Below are 24,211 nucleotides of genomic sequence, written 5' to 3'. Positions count from 1 at the left end.
ACTGGAAGTCTTGTCTGGTCTCAGAACTATGACAACTTGTGTCTTATGTCCATTGTCCACTTCACAGAAGTGCCCTCCTTTAGCTGCCTTGAGCAATGAGATTGGGCACAAAGTTGACCACATATATCCTCTCTAATTTCTGTTCTACCTGAACCTCTTCCTTGTCTGTTGAGGGCAGGCTTCAACCTTACCATGATCTAACTGTATGCCCTGCATTAATAAGAGTATTTCAAGGTACAGCAGGATATCTGCTGAAGAGTTTCTGTCACTTTAGTGAATTACGCTATCTGTTAGAGTGAGGCTTAATGAATCCCAAATTTAAAAGCCACAAAAGACCTAATGAATTAATCTGGCACCTGCATTGCACAATGTCTAGCTCTCCAGCCAGTAATTATTTTATCAGATGCAGAGCTCCTGACCGAGCTATGCTGGACCTTTTAGAAAAGTATAGAAACTTTGGAACTTTGGCAAGCAAAAGCTGAAGAGGGAGCGCTCGAGCATTTTCTGACAAAGTAGCATTTCATCAGAAAACAGTGATTTTCCAAAAGCAAGAGGTTCTGTGGAAGGTGGGGCAGTGCTTTTTGCTGAAATGCAGCTAGAGTTCCCACAAGCTCTTGCTTCATGCCAAACAGGCCCCAAGGCTCCTCCACCCAATACCACAGCTCCAGGACAACCTCCCCTGCAGGGTATGCTGGCCATGGGACATCCAGGCCTCCCAGAGGCAGGGCAACCCTGCTGAATAGGCTGTGTGAGAGTCCCGGGTCTTTTGCGGTCTAGGATAGCCCTGTTGCCATGGCCAGCATCAAGAATCTTCCCCAGCTCTCTGCTGTAAAAAGGTCGTGAAAGCCGAGGTGGCTCAGCTGAGCTTGAGCATGCCAGTTCCTTGTTGGTATCCAGGTTGATCACATGAAGTTTAGCAGGTTCTACCTTTGGGCTGAATGGGAGGGAAGAGCTTTTGGAAGATGAGAATTTCTTGTGAGGTTTCATGGCCTTGTGGATATAAACATGCTCAATTTTGCCTTGTGTTCAGCTGATGATCTACCATAAGTTAACAATGTCATGCTGTTCCAAAAAAGACAAGTGCCATGCTGAGTTGTATAAACAGCGCTGTAGCCTGCAAGACACACGAAGTAATCCTACCACTCTGCTCAGTGCTGGTAAGGGCCCAACAAGGGCACTGCGTCCATTTCTGGGCACTGGTCTGCACTAAATGTGGAGACATGCTGGAGAGAGGCCAGAAGAACAAAACAAGAATAATCTGGGATCAGAAAAGTATCTTTATGAAAAAAGATGAAATTAATTTAGTTTGCTTGGTCTTAAAAAAAAAAAAAATAGAGAAAAAGGGGAGGTGAATTCAAATCCCAAATGAGGCAACTATGAAGAGAGAGGCACAGGACTGCCTGTGGTAGGCAGGAGAAGACAGGTTTGAGTTGCAACAAAAAACATTCAAGTTAGATGTGAGAAAACATGTGCCTCAGTAAGAGCAGAGAAGCATTGGAGTCGGCTGCCCTGGGTGTCTGACAGGTCTCCTTCCTCAAAAGGTTCTAGAGAAAATATGCTGGGAAGGGCACTACTATTGCTGAGCCCTTCTTGGGTTAAGGGACAGGCTGCATGACCTTTTGAGATCCTTTCCAACCCAGTTATTGTAGGAACTTGAGCAGCTGCTGTTTAAAGTTGTGGTTGGTTACTCTTTGATTAAGAAATGCTTTGTAAGTAATATATGCCATGAGTGTGCCACTCAGCTTCTTTTCACGCAAAGAACAAACATTTATTGAACATTTCTGGCTTTTCTGCATGATTCCTGACAACTGAAACATTCATTCAACTAGCAAAATGGTACCAGTTGCTGCAAGCCTTTCAAATACTCATGCCTGTACCCTAGGTACCTTCTCTCCCCACTCAGGTACTGTTTCTGCCATGACAATAGTGGCCCGATGTCTCCTCAGCTTCCTGGAACCACTTTAAGTTCCTCCACTGAAGCTTAGGTGAGATGGCTGCTACATTACTTCCAAGAGAGTTCAAAATCAAAATGTCTGACAGTTACAAAACACAGGAAAAAAAATTAAAGAATATTTAAAAAGGAGGGAGGGCTTAAAAATAGGGCTGTGTCAAAAAAAAAATGGAAATGACAATACTTATTTTCTATATTTTTCTTGCAAAAGACATCTTATGGAATTTTATGTGCTGAATATATGTACAGGGAAAAGATTTTCTGCACTGAAGAGCTTATAATCAAAGAATTTATGTGCTAATACTAAATAATGTTTTAAATGTAAAAATATTTTCAAAAGAAAAAAATAGCAATAGCAATGGATTCCAAGCTTCCTTCTTAATTCGGTTGCTTGTTAATTTAATATTTATAATTTATTAGCTGAAACCTGCAGGACCACAGTAATTTGTTCTATTAGCAGTCCAATTTCCACCTGTATTTTGCTAAGTTTTGATGTCTTCAGGCATGCATTAGAAGGTAATTCAATCTTTGTCTGCATAATGCTTTCCTTTAATAAGGAAAAGGCCCATAATCTTAATCCAATTAAAGAAAAGAGAACTGAAGGAAGATTTGCCACAACAAAAGATACTAGAGGATATTAGCTCTTGGTACTGGCAGCAAACTAATAACTGTTCATCAAGAAATCAGTATCTTCAAATATTTTCAACCTCAGGCATGGAGAGCACTTGAAAGCAGCTGGGAGACCTGTGTTTTATATTAAATGAGTTGGAATGCTTGGTGTCTCAGTTATAGGAGGTATTTAATTATGGAGAGTTGTAAATTTTGACAATAAGATTTACAAGGAGCTGGGTATATACTTATTTTTGGTTTTTCTGAATATCTTATGGGGCATCTGCACCTTTTTGTGCTAGTGCATCTTTGCACATCTATCCATCAGTTTGGTGCCTCAGGGATCTGGTTTAAATATATACACAGCCTGTCTTGCTCACAGACAGCACCTCTATTATTTCAGTTCTGTGTCCTGTCCCTGAGAATAGCTAGTTCCAAATTATTCAGGAGTAAACCAAGTATTACCCTATACCATGAATTAATAACTTTGTTTTCATTGTCTAATACCTTGTCATGCTCTTGAATGACACCTTGGAGTACTGAGTGCTGGTTTAAAATTAACTCTGTTTTACCAGTTTAGATCTTTCGACTTCATCTACTGTGAGAAAAGAGAAATAAGAATGTGAATTTACTTTTTCTACATTTAATACTTCAGCCACATACTGTCTGGTGGCAAAGAGTGGTTCCTTAACATTCAGTAGCATCAGCTCAAGCCCCTCCATAGCATTCCCAGCAAACTAAATTACATTGTCTATCTATTCATGATGAAAATGGTTTCCTTTTTCATAAGCAAGGAACCCTGAAGGAAAAAAGAAAGCCTTATTAAATGGAAAGCAGAAAAACAGAGTAATAAGCAGGCTGTGATCTCGAGCTCACCCTCTTCCCACAACAGATGGGCAAGTCACTGATCCTGTCCTACCTTGGCTAAGTTCTATGCACGGTTCCTTGCCCAGGCTCAGGGGACCGCATTGCTGGCCACCTCCATCTCTGCCCCTGAAGGAACATGCAATCCCCCAGGTCTCTATGCCAGCTGGGAGGGAGGCAGAGAGGGGATGCCATAGGCTAAATAGCATTAGTCAGACCATCCCATCTCTTTGCAGCCTCTCTTCAGAAATTATTCTTCCTGCTTCTAACATCTCACCTCTTAGTACTGGCCCCACCTGTGCTGGCCGTCACCTCAGTACACTGTATCAGCTTTTTTTTCCTACCTGTTTTTGGTTTTACTACTGAAGAAATTAAAATCCAGATCCCTTTTCCTCTTGTTTCCCTTTCCTAGGACTCCTCCCTGCTCTCCTGCAAGGCTACATTGCTGGCTGGGGTGACCCCCCAGCCTGCCCTTGGTCTGGGCACAGCAGGGTTTGTCCATTCCTTACCACATGTGATTAGCAGCATTTTATTCATACTATCCTCAAACCTGGCAGTATTTAAACAGGAATGCTCCACCTTAGTACAACTGCTGTACCCGTGATGCCAGCTCCCCTGGTCCCCCTCGCTCTCTAGCAGATGCAGGCAGAGGGATTCCCACAGAAGGTTGCCTCTGGCCAAAGCTCCAGATTGCTCTTCTTTCCCTTTGCCCAGAAGTGTCAGCCATGAACTCCTGCCTGTTGCATCAGGCTCCATGTACTGTTTATCATTTCAGATCTCTTCTGCTCTTCCCTTTCCTTCGTGTCCTCTCTTAATGTAAATAGTGCCAACCTTTCTAACCATGAAATCGGTTAGACACACAACTTTTTTGCTGGTTTTCTGAGCTGCTTCCATATGTGCTATATGCTACACTGGACAGGTGTATCTGAGCCAACACTATCTGCAAGCATATTTAAATTGACTTTAATAATACTGCTGCATTACTTCCTTGGTTTTAATGTCACTTTGCTACTCAGGAGAGCATTTTACTTACTTTTTGGCTGCTATTTCTTACTGAGTTGTTCAGAAGAGGACCCAATTTTGGCCTACTATTGATTTTCTTGTGACTGCTCATTCTGGAACATGCACAGAAGCTAATCAAAATGAGGGTAAAAATATATTGTTCAACTCATAGTTACTTCTAAGAAAAAAACCTCCCAGCATAGCATTTCATGCCTGTGCCAGACAGAAATGGTGGTTAAGCGGGAGATGTATCTATTCAGATAGATCAATGAAGCAGGCAAGGAGGCAACTGCAATCAGCTGCACCACTGGGATGTGTCATTCACACTGGGACCACCTGGACCAGAGCTCATGTGATGGACCTCACTTGTCAGCCCTTGTCTCTCACAGAGCATTTGCACACCCCAGAGCAATTCACAGGGGCCCTACCCACCTTTGGACATGGTTGAAGAGCAGACTGCAAAATGGGTGAAATAGTTCAGCTGAGGAGCAGGCAACTCTTTCTCTCAGGGACTCCATGCTATCGGCTTGCCCACTGTTGGGACAGTGCCCTTGGAAAGATGGCAGCAAGGAACAGACTGACAATAGTAGAAGAGTTTGACTACATGTCTCCTTGCTACCTGATGTGAGCAGTGTTTGGGAAGAAGGACAGGCAGAGCAGTGGCAGGGATGCCATGGTTCTCCATGTGTGTGGAAACTTTCCTAAGTGGTACTCTCACTCAGGCAGTGAGCAGATGTATGCAGCATGCATGGTATGCTTGACCTCCCCCATCTACAATAAATCTGATGCGCTCCTGAAACACTGAGCTTGCTGCACATTCACCAGCTACCTGGCTATAATCACAGGAAGGCTAGCCGCCTTCTGCAGCAGGCAGACCACATGTCTGTCTTCCTGCCACAAGACCAGACACCCATTCTGTAGGTGATTGTAGATATTTCTGTGAGGCAACAGATAGCAGGAGGGCTTTGTGAACCAGGACAGAATGGAAAGAGTCTGCAGCTGACTGCAATGATTGTTTGCCTTTCAGTAATTCATCCTATAGGACCTGGCAGACTTAGCCTCAGCCAGGTGGAGAGAGAAAACATCAGCCTAGAAAATGTCTGATATGTTTTTTCTTTACTTTTTTGAATCCGTAAGTGGTGGGAGGAGGATGACCTTTCCCTACCTGAAAAGTCGGAATGTATTTCCTTCCTTTTTTTTTGTTGGGCACCGAAGAATCAAGAGCCACCATCCCTCTGCCAGGGAAAATGAGAACCCAAAAGCTCAGGGACAGTTTTCCACAAACTCCCTTGTCACACTGTTCTGTCACCTCCTAGTCCTGGCTCTGGTTAAAGTTCTGTCATCATCATATCAAAGGGCCACATGCCAATACCAGAGGCTTGTCAGTAAAAGGTACCAGTCAGATGTTAAGACAACGTGCTCACAAGTGACAGACTATATTGCACCCTGGCTAGAGCAGTGTGACATAACTCCAGTTGTTTGCCAGAGGAACATCCCAAAGTCATTTCTGGCTGCCAGTGTCAGCAGCAGCTGGATATTTCATGTCCATGTTTTAGATTTTGAGGATAGTGTTGAAATCCCCACTCAGCAGTAGGAACCTAATAGTCAAGTTTTTAAAAAATGGAAGTTTCTGACTTTGGATTGAGTCATTTAAATGCTGCGAACATGAAATACCTATTTTTTCATATGAAAACCAGTATGTTCCTACAAAATCTTTCAGTGTGACTCCAGATTTCCTGGTACAAAATTGTTTGCCTAGACATATTTTGATCTCTAGCCAAAGATTTGATTGTCCTTGCCAATAAAAATGTTCTTCAAGCCAGGACCAAAGAATAGTTTAGAGTGGACCCACCACAGAGAAGTGCAGTGTATATGCCCAGCTGTCTAAGTGTGTTGACCGCAGAGGCATGAGAATGATGTGAGCTTTGTCTCTCTTCTCCCATTGACTGCTGCGTCTGGACCTTCTTTTTAACAAAAATGGGTGAAAGATTTCCAAATACTTGGTGGTCACAGACCATGCATAATCATTATGGCCGGCTACTAGAAGAATCCCCATGATCACAATGTTTCCCTGCAGTAGCTCCTTTTTTGACCTAGGCAGAGATCAAACCTGTATCGGTACATCTAGCGTGTAATAAGTCATCCTCATAAAAAGGTTCTCAGCACTTGAAAATGCTTGATGACTTACTTCAAAAATTAACTGTCCTCAGGATTAGCAACATATGTGTAGCTTCTGTTCTGAATTTTATTCTGAATTTTTACTACTAGTTCTTAGACCTATTCCAAATAGGCTGAAGAGCCGTTTATTATGAATTTTTTGTGCTACATCCTCCCCTGTAGCCATTTTCATATGCCGTAATTAAGTTAGTTCTTCATTTGGCAGGCTTATAGACGTGCTGCAGGGAAAATGTATTGAGCACAGAGAAGCTGCAATATTTCTCATCCCCAGGATGCAGGCTTCAAAGCTCGACAGCTAAGCTTGCAATGACATGATCACCGAACCTTTCAAGCCTTCATGATTTATTATGAGGAAGTATCTTGATTTCAAATGCTTCCCTGGAAGTCATCCTCACTTCAAATGTGAAAGAAGCCTTTCTTGTGACCTTGTTTCATTTTTAGCAAGGATAAGTTCAAACCAGAGAGTTAAGAACGATCAGTGGAAAGGAGGGGATGGACCGACACTGAAAGATCATCATAGTTCTTTGCTTAAGAGAAAAGTTTGATTCTTACTGCATTCAATGCTTCCTTATTCCCCACTTGCCCATCCGAGTCTCTCATGGCGTGCTCTGTTCATGGAGGCCTGATCACAAGTTTTACAGGGTCTCCTGTGACCAGAGTCAGGCAGAACCATAGGAAGATGGTGGAAAGACACCCATCTCACACATATGATAGAGAATTAGGCATCCAAGAGAATCCATGACACTTGTTTGAGGAGGTGTGGCTGGCATCACTAGGGTGTCTGTCAAAGTTGGTATGTGTCCTGCACAGGATGTTGAGTGGGGGTGTCTATGGGGCATACTAAGAAGTTGATGGGAAAATGCAGAACCACTGTGGCAGTGTGGGGTCCTGGTGTATAGCTGGGATCACTTTTCATGTCTTTCTTTTGCAGTTCTCAGAGATGGGCTCTCCATAATGCCTTGGTTATGAAGAAAGAAGGACTGCTGAATTGTTGTTTTGCAATGGAGAAGACGGAGGGAGAAACACCAGCACTGTGGCTCCCACCCTGTTGCTTATCTCCCTGCAGACATGTGTCCCAAATCCTCTCTGTGCTGTATTAAGGAAAGGAAAACCTTAGACATTAGCACATCTATTTTCTTATATCACCTTTTCCAGTTCTGCATCTTATAACTCCCTGGTGAAAGGAGGAACAATGACTTTATATAGCTGCTGCTTGGTTCTTTTGCTATTTACCTGGAACACAGCTGCCTATGGGCCAAACCAACGGGCACAGAAAAAGGGAGACATTATTCTCGGAGGATTGTTCCCCATTCATTTTGGAGTGGCTGCTAAAGACCAGGATCTAAAATCAAGACCAGAATCAGTGGAGTGTATAAGGTAAGCCACAAAAAAAGAGAAAATAAAAAGTTTTGGTGGGGAGGTCTTGACCTTTCTCGACTCCAGGTGACATGCTATACACTGTGTAAATACAGTCTGTGATCTGCTGCTTGTAGAGGCAATGGGAAGGTTTGGTGTACATAACAGAAAAGACAAGTGTGTAAAGACAGGAAGTGCATCTGTTACACAGTAATGTAACTAATATTTGGACAGGGAAAGAGAGCAATCCTTGTATTATCCAAAGCTGCCAAAACACAAATATGCTGATCTATCTGGCCATTCACAGTGGGCATTTGAATAGTATCTGAAAATTACCTTTCCTAGCAGAAGGATGGAAAATAACCCATAGAGCCCTTAAGTTAATTTGATTACAGTCATGCATGGCAAAATAGCTTAGAAGTCAAATTTTGGGGTTTTTTTTTCCAGTTCTGCCTCTCATCTTCTAAGACTTTACAAGCTGTTTAGTTGCCTGAACAAGTGAATAGATGAAAGTGAGATAGGTCACTGAACACATAGATGTCTCTTTAGGACCTTTACAGAGTCCCAGACTTGAACTCTTTACCCAAGCTTCCTCACCCAAAGTCCTTTTCTGTGTAAACAGTGCATATAGGTTTTGTCTTAAGTCTTTGGTAGTTTACTCTGGAGGGAGAAATCCACATGAAAACAAATCCTTTTATTATTGAAGCATAGCCATTTTTATGATGAAACATGAGGAATTTTTAACCCTGCACAAATACACAGTTGGAAAGTGTGACAGAAACTGATTGCAACTGAAATGTCATATAAACAAAATACAAGAAATGGATGTGGAATTTTGTCATGACCATGCATGGGAAAACACTTCAATGTTATGGGACCTCTTTTGTAATCAGATGTGAAAAATTGCATATCTGGAATTACTTGGACTGCTCATCTTAGGGTGGGATCTAGTACAGTTTTGTTGCAGATGGTAATGAGGAATGGCTGACAGCATTCCTGCTGTGCTTACAGATTCCAGGTGCGGTTTCCTACTGAGACACTGAGCAGGACACATCCATCTAGGTTATGAGATCATCTCCAGATGCTCTCACAGGGAGCACACAGGAAGTAGTGTAATTAAACAGGGTTTCTTTTGGCTGCTTCTGTGTGTGCACACGAAAGTCATGAACTAAATGTATGTGGAATGTCTGCTTCACGGAGCAAGAAGCTCTTTCAGCTTGTTTCAGCATTTTTTATCTCTCCTGGATGTGGCACTTTAAAAGTGGAATGCTGAAAAGCAATGGGTGTTTTCAGCTCGGTTGTCTTCTTCACCTGCTCCATGTGGCAGCCAGACAGTGCAGATATTTGCAAACTGAACACAGCATTCATTTCTGTCAGTGCTGGGTCAGCCTCAGGGACTCCCTTGACACAGTCAAATTATTAGAACAGATCACAAGAGAATGTTCCCCCATGAGTGTTATCAGTGCATGGTTGCCAAACAACTGGCAAATCCTGAAAAGCCAGACCAGCTGTTTTAAGGACACAATGGGAGATCTTTCTGGGGGGCATTGGATCTGCTAAAAGGCATACTCCACCTGAAATTTGCCTGGGTAAAATCTATGTTCCTCTTACCCCTGCACCAAGAAGCTGTAGGTGCCAAAGACAGGAGTTGACTAAAGAGGACTTTCCTGGACTCCCTCAAGGAAATGGATAAGTTGTGAGTTGGTAGCATAATGCAAATAGAGAGAGAATACTTAATGAAAGGCAGTGATTTAGCTGCAGAGGTAGTAGCAGCAAGTACAATAGGAACAAGGGGATGATTGGACCAGAGATGACTGGAAGCTCCTTCTCTGCACATGTCGTTACTAGAAAATGTCCATTTCCAGGAAAGTTTTAATTCAAAAGAGATTGGGTTGGGAAGGCTTTTTGAGACTGACGATCAGATTTTAGTGATGAAGATAATTAATCCATCAGACAGTTCATGTGCTATGATGTATTCCTTGTTATTGGTACATTTCCTGAAACTATTTTCTATTTTAAGCAGGATTTAAGTCAGAAAATTCCTCTGGCTGATCTTGTACAGAGATCTGTCAACACAACCATAGTAGTCCTTTTTGGTTTTGGAGTCCATGATTAGGTAGTAGCTTGGGGCAGGGTTGAGCATGCTGACTCTAAGAGCCCAATGCATTCTTCAAGTCATGAATATCAATTACATGAATATTCCTCAGTTCTGGGTAGGTGGCTAGTCTGGAATGAGCAAACTCATATTTTCGGGGGGAAGAAGAAAAACATAGGCTCTAGTTTCTTTCCAAAGTAAAATCTCCCCAATTCTGTAGTGTCAAAAACTTTTGCAAGGTGAGAAATCCACTAGAGGACCATAAGCATGGCTGTACCCGGTCAAACCAAAGGCACTGAATCTATTCCATACCTTTGACTGCCCTTGTTGGCTTTCTCTGAGCCTTCTCCAGCACTGCTGTATCATTTCAAAGCTGAGGCTAATCAGTTTTATACCCTTTTTAGATGACTGTGTACAGCTTTTAATCTCTTTTATTACGTAGGAATGTGCGTCTCATATCACCTAAGACCCAGGTCACTCTAGTAGTATGTGGGCATCCTTTCTCTTTCCTTATACTCCTCTGTTAGGTGGCAACAGCAACAAGCCATCAGACCATACGACAAGCTCCTTGCTTTGAAACCAAGAGAAGACCTAAAGGTCCCACTGAAACCCTGTGAGTGGTTACCCATGTCTCTTCTGGAGTTCAGTATCAAACAATTCAAGATAAGGTGGCTTTCCTTTTTTTTGAGGACTGTTCAACCTGATCTGTGCTGTTTGGCATCTTCCCACACATTTGGTTGTGTTCAGTGCCATATCTTTGCTCCCAAACAGGGCTTCTCAAAATGAGTAGGACAGTTTTCTCTCCACTTTTTCAGTTTTCTCACTTTTCATACTCTTGTGGCATGGCACCTTTCTCCCCTGCTCAGCATACATACTAGCCTGAACCTATTGTGCATATCTTGCACACAATTATTTGGAAAACTATATACATAACTCAGCAGTGAAAGTAAAAGAGAATAGTAATGATCTGTTCTCCATTCTTTTTGTGCTGATTCTACTGAAAATGCATCTTCACACTTTAAGCACCGAGTTGTAGAGTCCAAAGTGAAAACTTACTCATGATTTTGCCTCACCAAATGTCAGACAGGAGTACAGAGAGTGAGAGCAATTTTGTGTCCTGTGTTTCAGAAATACTTACATGTCTTATTCTTTAAGCAATCAAGTATCCTGCATTTGATATAAATACACCTTCTGTCTTTGTATGCCTCGGGTGCTGTTGCAGCAACTTTCCGTATAACATTTGCTGATGCATATCTGATGTCTGCAGTGGAGGCAGAGGCTGAGCACAGCACAAGCAACCCCTGACCCTCATTCCCTGTCAGCACCCACAGAGGCCTATTCTTAACCTGATTTCTCCGTCCCTTATTGATTTCAGGTAGATTAGCAGTAGTGGTGGTGGTAATGTTGGTGTTATTATTAGCATTATTGCACCGATGGGTGGTACCCATGGATTCCTCCCATGGATTCCTCTCACTGTAATGAACTGTTTGCAGTGAGGACATATCTTTACTGAGCTAGCATACAGTGTTGCCAATATGATGTCACTAGTTCATAATTTTTAATGCATATTCCCTGTCTTCTAATCAGCAATCTAGCCAAGATCCCACACTGTGACATTTAGCTTTTCAGGCTGTGAAACTGTGGTGAGACATCGTCCCCATCTCATAGCGCAGGACTTCACAGAGCATGGCTCCGGGACACTTTAGCTCACTGACTCTGTCTGTCCATCTGAGAGAGCAAAGAATTTTAATTCTACCCCTTGTGGATGTATTTGTTAATCCCACTGCAGAACTGAATGCATAACATGATATTTAGAACTTCATCTCTAAAACCAAATTATTTCCTTTTCCTCTTTCTCTTCCACCCACTTTCTGAATTTTAGTTTTTAATTTTTTTTTAAATTTTATTTGGTTTGCACAATACCCCTTACCCATAGTCCTACCTTGTAAGAGTGGTAAGCAACTCGTTATACACACCAACTGCAGGAATCCAACAAATGACTGAAGGTCTCCACTTTGCATAGCTTAGTAATAGCAGTGGTAGTAGCAGCAATAACATGTAATTAATGTACTGGAAATCTAGAGAGGACAGAGAAATTAGTATGTGCATACAACCACTAGAGAAAGAGGAATATTGGCATGAGCCAAGAGGCATATGCAGGCTTTGCCACCATTCTTGAATAAAAGTACCTGTCAGATACAGGATTCTTCTTTTCCTTCATATTCTATTGCTTTTTATTTGGTTTTGATAAATTAAAGTCGTGAATTCACGAAATTGCTCCTCTATGGAGGCTAACAGGGATCAGGACTAGCTTCCCTGCTGGATCCAGACAGTATGAGCTGTTCAAACCAACCCAGACAAGGAAACACACAGACAAATTGAGCTCCCTGTACCTCCATCCAGTCTGTCTGCTACAGGGAGCTCAATCCATGCAGTGAGCTTATGTCCCTAGGCTATACGCCCTTACTTTGTAACATTCACTGAGACATTTAAGCCATCCTGAGCACCCCTGGGTAGACACATTTATACCAACTAAAAAGAAACCTACAGGAATCAGCAAGATCTTGTGAGTTTACTATCTAGCAAACTGGGCTGCTGCAAAGATAATCAGTCCCCTGGAGATGTGAAGATTAAGATGAGGTTTTGTGGAGGAATTGTTTCTGATTGCTCTTTCCCTGTTTGTGCTCCTGCCTGGGAATAGAAAGATCAGTGGGTTGCATACTCTGACAGGTGAGAGAACTGGCATGAGAGGGGAAACATTTAAAGAACTGAGTGTAAATAAAAATTCCTATCTACACCTTTGGGCACTGAATTATTTACATTAAACTCTCATTTAAAGCTTAATGACCACTTTTCATAGCACCACATCTCAGAAATGTTAAAATACAAGTCTATGCCAATGTACCTGTAAAGTAATACGGCAGAAAGTAAGTTTTGGAGGCTGCTTATTTTCCACAAAGAAAATATCAGTTGCTATTTAAAGCTTCTGGAAATCTAATGAAAAGTTCGCTTCTGTTAGCAAATCCTTTGCAGTTTCTTCATGGAAATTACCAGTCAAATTTCTGCATCGTTGACAGAGCATTGCAGTGACTAGTCATAGTAGTCACAGCAGCAGCATTATGTAGGAGGTCAGCTGGATTGGTGTGACCTGCTACCAGGTTCAAAGGCTGCTCTTACCCATCACTCATGTACACAGCAAGCCAAGAGGAGCCTATCTGCAGCCCCTTGCTGGGGTCTTACAGTACAGTGGAAGAGAATTTATCCACACAATTTCCATTCACAGGATTGAAGGAATCATGAAATGTTGCTTCATTTAGACTAGTTTAGTGGCACTGCCATCATCTGACCATATCCGTGTTAGCTCTGGTACAGTACTGATACAACACTGTATCAGTTAACAAAATGAGACCTTGTCTGAAGCTCTATCAGGTATTAGAGAAGACAGAGAAAGGTATGTTTGTCTCCATCCCATCTGATCCTCTTCCCCTGATCTGCTGATGCTGCTATCAGCAGAGGTGCAACTGAAGAGAACTGCAGGTCTCCTGCCCAGGCTAGTTTGAGGTAAATTACCAAAAGCATTTCAAAGACATTTTGGAATCTAGCTCCCAGAAGACACCCCTGCCCTCCTTTCCCCGCCAAAATAAAGCCAATCCAAATTCAAGTACCTGAAGTACAGGCCTTATGCTGTAAATAAACATTCATCGGGAACACATGTCAGAAAGGAAAATAACAGGAATTGTGCATCATGGGCCTTAGCCTGCATCTACTGAATTAAATGGCAAACGTGTTCGCTGAAGTCAGGGAGAAGACAGTCCGGTTCTCACTGCTTTTGAAGATACCACCTTGTTGCATTTAAAAAGAATTAAGCTGTCAAGCAGGCAAAATAATTCCGTGTCATACTCCACCTGCATAATTTAATATGAGCAGGCTTAAATTTACTGTTACACATACTCGATTGTGTGAAGCTTTTCAGAGTGGCAGAAAATAAGTTTTGGAGGCTGCTTATTTTCCACCTTTGAACTTTCCAGCTTCTCAGCAGTCTTCCCTTTAAATATAGAAAATGCTTTCAGATTTCTGAATATAGTTCCTTGCTTCAAATCCTATTTTCATTTTAATTAAAAAATCTGTAAATACATTTAGCTTTTTAAGAAGAAGTGTCACAAAACCCCTCTTTGCTGCCATTCATCCCAGCGAGCATTACTGACCACATGAGGCAGTGTGGTGTGCCCGGCACAACTTTTCTCTGTGCACAACACTCACTGCCTCATTCACTCTGAGACTTGTCCTTTTATTTCAGAGCTCTTCCATTGCATCTCATTCCTCAATGGTTTGAAACTAGAGCAAAAAATAATCTAAATGACCAAATTCTAAAAGTAATCCGTATTCACGTGTTCTAAAGGGTATCCATTTTCTTAAGCATGCTCTTAAAATAGATAGTTGTCCCTGTGGTCATAAATTATAACTAAGGATTTTTATTGGCCTCAGACTTTTTGGCTTGAAGAGATTTGTAATGAAACCATGTTGTCTGGTCTTTGAGATACAGCCTCAGAGCAGAACCTCATTTGGAAGTTGGCCAAAGATGTCTGGAGCAGGTGAAATGAAGTTGAATCAATGAATAAATAAGTTTTTAAGACTTAAAGGTAAACCTTAGATGTGATATCTTTAGAACTTCTGATCCCAGATAAATCAGATAAAACTCCTAGAGTGGAAGTAGTGTGGCTATGTTCATTCAGCTTTAAAGAAGTTAGACATGGCTAACATCAGCTTTGGAAGAAACTAATTTAATCCAGCAAATAAAAAATGTTTAGGTCATGTATCTCAGAGATTGGAAGCTCATGATTTCATGAAGCTTACCTTTAGAAATCTTCACCTTTGTAATGGAAACATCTCTCAAAATGTTTCACAATAACACTCACGCGAAACCTAAAATTTACCATTTCATATAGAATCTGTCATTGGGCAAGCTATTTCCCCAGGCTTTTCCAGTTCTGGGGCCCATCAGTTTTTCCAATGAATCTCAAGCATAACAGCTTTGACACTTTCCCATTTCCAGCCACAACTCAACAGAAAACTGCAAACTAACTGCTGTCTGGACCTATATAGTGCATTAAAAGGAAGGACACATTTCAGTTCACGAAAGATTCTCCCATTCCATCTGAATTACCCTAAAACATGTCAGCTTCTCAGGCACACAACTGATTGCTTTTGCAGCTTTACAGGAGAAAACACAGTAGGTAAAACTTGAGAGTAACACATATCAAAGCAACTTTCTTCCTGCTGCTTTCCACGAAAAAGCTTCTGTCTTTTTTGGGTAAGTATTCACTCACCCCACATCAGCTTCCTTCACTGCCAGCTCATGTGATGGTCTAAACAGGGCCTCCTAGGTCCTGCCACACACTCTCGCTACCACTCCCCAACTCTGGGTTAGCTCCATGCACAGCTGAGAGAGAGTCAGAAAACTCAGCTGCTCCATTTTAGAGACAAGAGGAGGCTTCAAAAAACACTATTTCAATTTCACAGGCCAGCTCTGATGGCATCTTCTGAGCTTGTGTCTAAAGCAAATGTACGACAGCACTATAAAAAAGAAAAAAGTTACTCCTTTAATGAAGACACTTAAGTATCTAATTAACAAGTTAGGAAGCTAGGATTTACATTTATAGCTTGTCTCTGTTCTCTGGTATAAACAGGTTGACTGTGCCCTCTCTCACTGTGTGAAGTGTGTGATGTCAGGCCAAATTTCCCTGAGCAGAGCTCCCAGGCACCTGTGCAGCCAGGGGCACGCCAGTGCTGCGTCTCAGCTCACTCTGCCTGCCTAAAGCCACGAGGAGCTGACACACCGAGTATCCCTGAGCCCCAAGTCCCTGGCAGCATCACACTCAGCACAGGCTTAGCAGACACTGCCATCTGCATTCAGAAACATGTCAGAGGAGCCTGGAAGGAAACTGAGTAGGTGTAGCTTTGTGTCAGAGTATTTGCTTAGGAATCATGAGATCCAGGTTTAGGGTACTGAGCAGAAGGGACAGGCCAGAGCCAACACCCCAGGCATGCTCTCTTTCAATTTTCCCAGACTTGAGAGGACTTAGAAAAGTTCATCTCATCCTCATGACCTCTGAAGTGAGCTCCCAAACTGAAGAGCTGTAAACCAGAACAAAACCTTGTAGAATATACACAGCTCTTCTGTAACCACTGAACACAAAAGCAAAACTTTCCAAATTTAGGATGCAAGAAATTGCATAAGTTGCTTTTGCCTTTTGTATCTGGAATCCTTCACTCTGTCTCAGTCCTGGTCTCCCTCCTCTGTTTCCCTCCTTCTCACTCTATTTTATTTTTATTTTTGCTCCCCCAGGTATAATTTCCGAGGCTTCCGCTGGCTCCAGGCTATGATCTTTGCCATAGAAGAAATAAACAGTAGCCCAACTCTCCTTCCCAACATGACCCTAGGATACAGGATATTTGACACTTGCAATACAGTCTCTAAAGCCCTCGAGGCCACACTGAGTTTTGTGGCCCAGAACAAGATAGACTCCTTGAACCTGGACGAATTCTGCAACTGCTCAGAACATATCCCTTCCACCATTGCAGTCGTGGGGGCAACCGGCTCTGGCATCTCTACTGCTGTGGCCAATCTGCTGGGACTCTTTTACATACCTCAGGTATGCGTTGACTTTTCTTGTTTAGGTACAGCTGGGAGTATTGCTGTTTGGAGGGGATCTTTAAGTACATTATAGAACCAGGACAGGGAACTGCACTGCTGCCTTATGTGCTCCATCTCTGTTTCAAACAAAGGAAGGTTTAGAAATGCAATGGCCCTAGCTGTACAAATACATCCTTGGAGGGCTGAGGGGCAACACAACAATGAGAAGAACTTGCTTTTGAAGTGGAACAACAGTTTACATGAAAGAAAGCAGTCTATTTCCCTCCAAACTTATTATGTCAAATCAAACCAAGTATTTTTTTAGTCGGAGATACAAGTCTTCAGGCTAACATTTGCCAGAAATGTATTTTATGTGCAGTGGCTGTGTCAGCTTCTCCATCCCACTCTCTGCCAATGTATCCTAACTGCACACCAGAAGGTCTCAAGGGGAGTTCAGCCTCCATGGCTTGTTTAATCTTTGGCATTTCCAGTAGAACCTCAAGGAGAGAAACAACACAAAACGTAGGGGTTTTCTGATGTAGGGGGTCTCTGATGGTAGAAATATGTCTTGCTAGCAATTTGCAATCCCCAAACACAAAGGTTACAAAGCAGCCAATAGCAACTTTCAGCCAACAGCAACTTAGTAGAGGAGGACTAGAGTCCTCTAGAGTGGTTTAGTCTGTGAACACAGGTAATTTAGGTGACTCATTGGCAGCTGCCAGCCTTGATGACAGGTTAGTTGTGATGTTACTTCACCATGGTCACTGTCTAGTCATGCCAAACTCCTACAGAGCCCACTTAAGGCAGAGCTCAGTCATTGCCAGCTGCTCCCTGGTCTCTCAGCATCTCCTGATCATTCAAATAGGTGATCTGTAAAGTTGTTGCTTCTGCTGATCAGGTGCTGTGCAGGTTCCTTCTGGGCTGACCTGCCTTTCTTTTGCCCTAAAAGGGCAAAACAGAGTTTGTGAGAGCATGTGCATATGCCCCGCCTTGTCCTGGGGTCATCTGCGTGGTGGTGTAGTCGTGCCAGCTCCTGTGTTGCAGCGTCCTTCTTGCTGTCTGCTGACTACTGGGGCCCGTGCCAGCATCCACATTCCCATCCTTTTGTTTAACAAACTTGTTGCCCTAAGCAGACTATGAGACTGGCATATTATAGCTTAATGTTGTTGCTCTTGATTTTAGATTTCCACCCTGAAGACAACTTTGGAAAAAGTGCTTAGCCTTATCCATTTATGTGTTGCCTTGTACAGCCTAACATTTCCAATTCGTCTTCTAAAATAAATACAGGTGACAGAGCTCACAGGAGTCATTGTAACAAGATTGTGTCACACTGCACTCTCAGTCTGTCCTGAGAGGATATATTTTTATTTCAGTCAGGGCTCCAATTCCCATCTACACCACAAATGAAGAAGGAAGGATTCTTGTCTGCCTGGTGCACAGTAATATATCTTGTCTACTTAATGTTATCAGTCTGACTCTCTCACAAGTATCTGAAAAAATGGACATTTGGTCTCTGAGCAGGGCAAGAATGGTTTAAACTGAGACTAATACATGCTACCTAGGTATTGCCCAGAGTAGCATTGGAAGGTGGCATGTAATAAACACCATGATGGCATTTTAAGGTGTACTGTTAATTTGCACATCGCATTACTAGGTGAACAAGCGCAGCTGAGAAGGGTTGGTGGGTTGAACTGAAGATAAGTGATGTTTGCAGTTCTCAGACTTTCCCTTTGAACAGGGAACGGCATTTGTGCTAGGAGGCAGTAGTCTTATCTAGACGTTGCTGAAATAGGTAGATGTCAGGAGGTTCAGTTCTGGAACGATATCTCAGCCAGGTGGTTGAAGTATGACAACTGAAAGCCGGCTTTTAAACTGGGAGTTGTTGGGCAGCATTAGAATACACATTATCGCTGCCATTTATAGCAAGGCCATTAGCAAATCCATGCTTAATAGACCCTGCATTTCAGTACAAGTTGGAGGTATATTTTACAATTAATGTAAGGCTCATTACTCATTCCGTTGACATAGAAACTGAAAATGTTACAACTCCAGTTCTGTTTCTCAGTATCTCACATCAGTGTACCCTTATAACACATGCAGGAGAGAAGTACCTTGCCTGTACCCTCTGGCACTAGGTTTTAGGACATGAGAGTAGCACTGGGCAGGAGCCTGTTCAGGGGAGAGTATAGCTCTGTGAAAGGAGTATTTGCTCCTGTGGCCCTTGAAACTACAGTGGGACACCTCCTTTCTTCTTGCAGAAACATTAAATGCCAGAGTTTAAGGAAGAGATAAGGTTTTCTGTAAATTTCCACTTTATACAAAATGAACAAAAAAAAGACTTTTTCAAAGTGAGAGTCAGTCCTAAAGAATTCAGATCCCAATCTCAGAATGCAAAGATAAGTGAGTTTTAAAAGTTCACCAGATCTTTAAACTATTCTCTTCTGGGTTTTATGGTTTTCTTCCTACTTGTAGAAAATCCAAATTATATCTTAAAAGCATATGGCACTTGTTCTAATTAGGAAAAAAAAATCTTTCTTGATAGCTTTAGAAAAGGAAATAAAATCCCATTTTTACTGTAAAACATAGTGGCTTATGGAGTGTGGAATGCTTACTGACTTCTTTGCTGATTCTGGCCAGCAATCAGGAAATACTTCTAAGGTAGTATTGACCAGCATTACCTTAACACTCTGCAGGGTCGAGGCGACTGATATACATCACATTCTTCAATTGGCAGGGATTGTATATCACACACATATGGTGTGTGATGAAGCCTGTTTAAGGATGGGGACAGAGGCAAGGAGAGATAAACAATGCTCTTCAGAATAGGTCTGGGATGGCAATACCAGCCTGCTGTCTCATGTCTGGTTCAGGACAGAGGAAGCCTGCATTTTGTCTGAATTATGTGCATTGCCCTCGTTTATCTAAAAGATACATTCTTCTCGTTTCTGGATTTGGCAGGAAGTGCAGCGAGATGCGTGCATGCCACCCATGGCTCACTTCTTTGCCATTCCTCCAAGCTAGGGTCAGTGTCTCTCTCCCTCAGATCCTTGACCTTACAGGTGGACACGAGCTTGCTCCAGTCTCTCGGGTCCGAGCAGCTGCTCCTGTATGTGTGCCTCTGTAAGACAGTCACTGCTACAAGAATATACAGATTCTCAGAGTGGATCATGTGCAACCACAAGCTAAGAGTATGTGACTGCCAGTGTGGTGCTCAGCTCTCCCTTCATACCATCCAAGGTTACACAGGTTGACAGTGATGCTAGATAAATGTAGGCAATTTAATCCCCAGCAGTTCACTTCATGGTGCGTTTTGCTTGTTCATTGTGCTCTCACAGGTCAGCTATGCCTCATCCAGTCGTCTCTTGAGCAATAAGAACCAGTTCAAGTCCTTCCTCCGCACAATCCCCAATGATGAGCATCAGGCTACAGCAATGGCAGACATCATCGAGTACTTTCGCTGGAACTGGGTAGGAACAATTGCAGCTGATGATGACTATGGCCGGCCAGGGATTGAAAAGTTTCGGGAGGAGGCAGAGGAGAGAGACATCTGCATTGATTTTAGTGAGCTCATCTCCCAGTACTCAGACGAAGAGGAGATCCAGCAGGTGGTGGAGGTCATCCAGAACTCCACAGCAAGGGTGATCGTTGTTTTCTCCAGTGGCCCAGACCTGGAACCACTCATCAAAGAGATTGTCAGGCGAAACATCACTGGAAAGATCTGGCTGGCGAGCGAGGCCTGGGCCAGCTCTTCCCTGATAGCCATGCCGGAGTTCTTCCGTGTCATTGGCAGCACCATTGGGTTTGCACTGAAGGCAGGACAGATCCCAGGCTTTCGTGAGTTCCTGCAGAAGGTGCATCCCAAGAAGTCCACCAACAACGGCTTTGCCAAGGAGTTTTGGGAGGAGACGTTTAACTGCTATCTCCCTGATGGGTCCAAAAATTCTCCAGCTTCAACTTCCTTCTACAAGGGCCATGAAGAGGGACTGGGAGCTGGAAATGGAACAGCTGCCTTCCGACCTCCATGCACAGGGGATGAGAACATCACCAGCGTGGAGACACCGTACATGGACTACACGCACTTGCGGATATCCTATAATGTGTATTTGGCAGTATATTCTATTGCCCACGCCTTGCAGGATATATATACCTGTACCCCTGGGAAAGGACTCTTCACTAACGGATCCTGTGCAGACATTAAGAAGGTTGAGGCATGGCAGGTAAGTCCTTCATTTGTGTGCCTGTGCAATATACTTGCAGAAAAAAGACAAGCTGTCTCGGAGCTCTTAGGGTGCCTTTCACAATCCTGGGTCTCAGACACAGTGTCAGGCTCCTGAGATGTAGCATATCACTGTGTGCAAGTTAGGTGCACTCTCCTACCCCACAGGGAATGTAAGGTAAGTTGTGTTAGGTTTGCCTGCAGTTAAAAGCGCTTAAACTAAGTTGAATTTTCTTGCATTCACTACGGGGCCAGAAGTGCACACACAGACAATTACCACAGCCTGGCTGATGGAAGATAACTTGATCATATATTGAACCCTTACGTAAACAAGAGGGCCTGCAGAGAGCACATAAACAAGGAAAACAGGTTTTAGAGTTCATTTTCTTTGGCAAGCTCTACATCTTTTGCAATCCCACAGCAATTTTCCATACAGGCCATATTTTTTTTTCCACAGTTTTAAGCTTATATAGGATGAAACTAAAGCAGATTGAGTTATGAAGGAAAATAACATGTGGCTATTGGGCAAATAATAGATAGCTGCTTTGATTTGATGGTGAACTGATAAAATTATACTAACGACTGAGTCACATTCATTCAATGCGTTCTGCCCACTGGCATATGGAAGGTATTTTGGCATTTTGTCTCCTGATCCTTTATGAATACTCTATACCTTACCATATGTTTGATTGTGCTATCTGATGTGATATTCAGTCTGGTTTTTTAATATCTACCGCATTCTTAAATAACAGAGTTAGCTTGTAAGGATATCAAATGAAGATATGCCAAATATGTAGCAAATTCTGTTCGCCCCATTCTGGTCATCACAGAAAACTTGGACCCAAACATACCTGAAATCAGAACAACATGGATGAATATAAGGAGGATCACATCCCTGTTTGCACATGTAATTTCCTGTATTCAGGATAGTCCAACCAAGATGAAGGCTATCCGTGCCACAAACTTTGAGGTGTTGGGTCAGCATTTGCATGTGGGAACTGCAGTTCGCTTCCTGTCTAGTCTCAGTCAGCTCAAAACCAGGAGTCAGATCAAAGTAAAAGGCTTTGTCTTGGCAATTATGGGAAACCTGCATTGCTCTAGGTATGGGATTTGGGTTTACTGAAACCACTTTACTCAGAGCTGATGAGTGCAGGGTTTGACCCTGGTTTAGGGGAATCCTACAATTGCTGGCTCTCTCTGAGGTTTCTGTCTTTCAAAGTTATTCTGCTTTTCAGGAGCATACTGGCAGAAGTGGGAAAGTCACAGACAGATTTAGCTTTCACTGTGTCAATAAAAATGATCCAGAATAAATATATTTTTAATTTGTTCCCTTATTCCTTGTCAACTTGGAAAGTAAAGCAGGATATTTATACCATAGCTAAGTAAAATAATGTGGTGGTTGTTCAGGATTCCACAACTGGAAAGAATGTCCTCTTATTTCTGTGTTGCTTGTCTGGTGCTGAAGGACGGCTGTATCAAAATGTAAAGCATCCTGCTGATTTAGGCTTTTGGGTATGCATAGTTGCCTTAAAGGAGGGAATCAGCATCAAGAAAGAGTATGTGAGGGATAACACAACTGGATAAGAATAGCAGGTGCTACAAAGAAACAGGCTGTATTTGAAATGACCACCATTATGGGGTGTTGGCTGTCAAGCATATTTGATATTTGTGAATTTTTTCACTTCATTTCAAAATCAAACACATGAATAGCAGGTAAATGCCAAATATGTGTGCACACCTACTTCATATCAGGCATTGTGGCTCATTACACTCAGGAAGCTTTCCTCAGTGCCAGGGGTAATGAGTTCATCTCACAAATATGCACCCTCCAGCATCTCCAGAGAGTGGTTCTCTGACCACCAGACAGAAGAAAACCTTTCTACTAAAGTCAATCTCATTTGCAGCGGTACTTCTGCCAGTGGTCAGAGAGCGAGGACGGTGTTAGGAACCCTCCACGCCGCTAACAGTGTCTGCAATCACAGACCAGGTGGTGTGCGGGACAGATAAGGTGAACCCGGTGAACTGGTGTCTCCATTAGCCTGAGCTCCTATCCAGAGCAACCCTTGCCAGCTGGGTCAGTGGCTGGGGAGGATAAATGGTGTGTTCCACAATTTAATTATGTACCATTTAATTTTGTTGCTTTTCAATGGCATTATCCCATTAACATGTATTATTTATTTGTTGTCTGCTAATTGTTAATTTTATGTATTCAGAATGTAAACTTTTTTGGAGGAACTGGTTTATATAATTTGTGGAAGGTACTTGTGTAGGTCTGTATATGAAAATAACATTTTTGCCTCAGTGATCAGTTCATTTGAACTGGACAGCAAAAAGCTTAGCACAGAATTACTGCGAGTTGGTTAAATTGGGTGCAATTCTCCTATTAAGAATTTACCATCTACTCTTTAAGAAGGCTCTAAGTATGCTTCAGCATGGGGAACACAGGATTTTTCTGTGTCTCCCAAGCTGAAATGTCAAATACTAACAACTTTCTTCTCTACTTATTTATAGCTACTTCTTTAAGAAACTGCTTACTCATTTTCTCTGAGTTGGTGGTCTGTGACAGACCCCGTCCATAAACGCAGTCTTGCATCCTTTTGTTTTACCAACACCTCTGAAGCTGGCAGTGGGCACCTCCACTAGAGATGGGACTGGTCAGCCCGAGCTCGCAGGCTGCTGCAGCATGTGCGGAGATGCGGGTGCAGGCAGAGCTGGTGAGCAGGCAGAGCAGCTTCCAGACAGGAGCCGTGCCACTCACTCCATGCACAGAGCTGCACGTGGGGTTCAGTCCTCCTTCTGAAAATGGGAAAACTGGCAATTCTGTACTCTACAGAAAATTACAGACTGTAATAGGATGTCAGTGCTGCTCTTATTCTGAGCAATGTACATGCCTGCAGCTGTCATGTTTGAAGAACCTACCCTGCTGCAAGGCAGAAGATAATCCAGGGGCACACCTTTGCAAAATTCCTGCAAAAAGCAGATAGTATCCTCTGCATGCGCCTCTGTTGTATCCTGCACAATATTGATCAAGATCAGATTAATTAATTCTTTTTGTGGTGTTTTGTTCAGGTAACAAAGAGGTGCAGGGCAGTCCAGAGTAAAACATATAAGCAATTTCTGTCACATTTGGAAAAGGCAAAATTTTACACAAAGCACTAAGAATTAAACTGCAAATAGTACAACAGAAAAAATCCCGATTATCAGATGCCCATTCTCTTTTGCTGGTGGGCTGTGATTTTTTTTAGGAGACTAAATTGAGTAGGGCTAATCCTATGTGTTGCTCTGGTTCATGGACTGGGCTTCCCC

The 24,211-nt window shown here is 42.7% G+C and overlaps 1 protein-coding gene across 2 annotated transcripts in view; it reads left to right on the top strand.

Annotated features, from left to right (window-relative positions):
• Positions 1-24,211, top strand: part of CASR (calcium sensing receptor) — an 84,604-nt gene that overhangs the window by 27,441 nt on the left and 32,952 nt on the right. For both annotated transcript variants that reach the window (XR_012837398.1, XM_075764264.1), the window contains exons 2-4: positions 7,536-7,981; positions 16,402-16,708; positions 20,025-20,906. Coding sequence is in view for 1 of the 2 variants with exons in the window: in XM_075764264.1 (XP_075620379.1) it covers positions 7,797-7,981; positions 16,402-16,708; positions 20,025-20,906 (1,374 nt within the window). In the remaining variant the exon portion in view is untranslated. The remainder of the gene's footprint in view (positions 1-7,535; positions 7,982-16,401; positions 16,709-20,024; positions 20,907-24,211) is intronic.

The sequence above is a fragment of the Balearica regulorum genome, chromosome 1 (assembly GCF_011004875.1).
Source record: "Balearica regulorum gibbericeps isolate bBalReg1 chromosome 1, bBalReg1.pri, whole genome shotgun sequence".
NCBI lineage: Eukaryota > Metazoa > Chordata > Aves > Gruiformes > Gruidae > Balearica > Balearica regulorum.
This window is presented reverse-complemented; position numbering and strand designations above follow the sequence as displayed.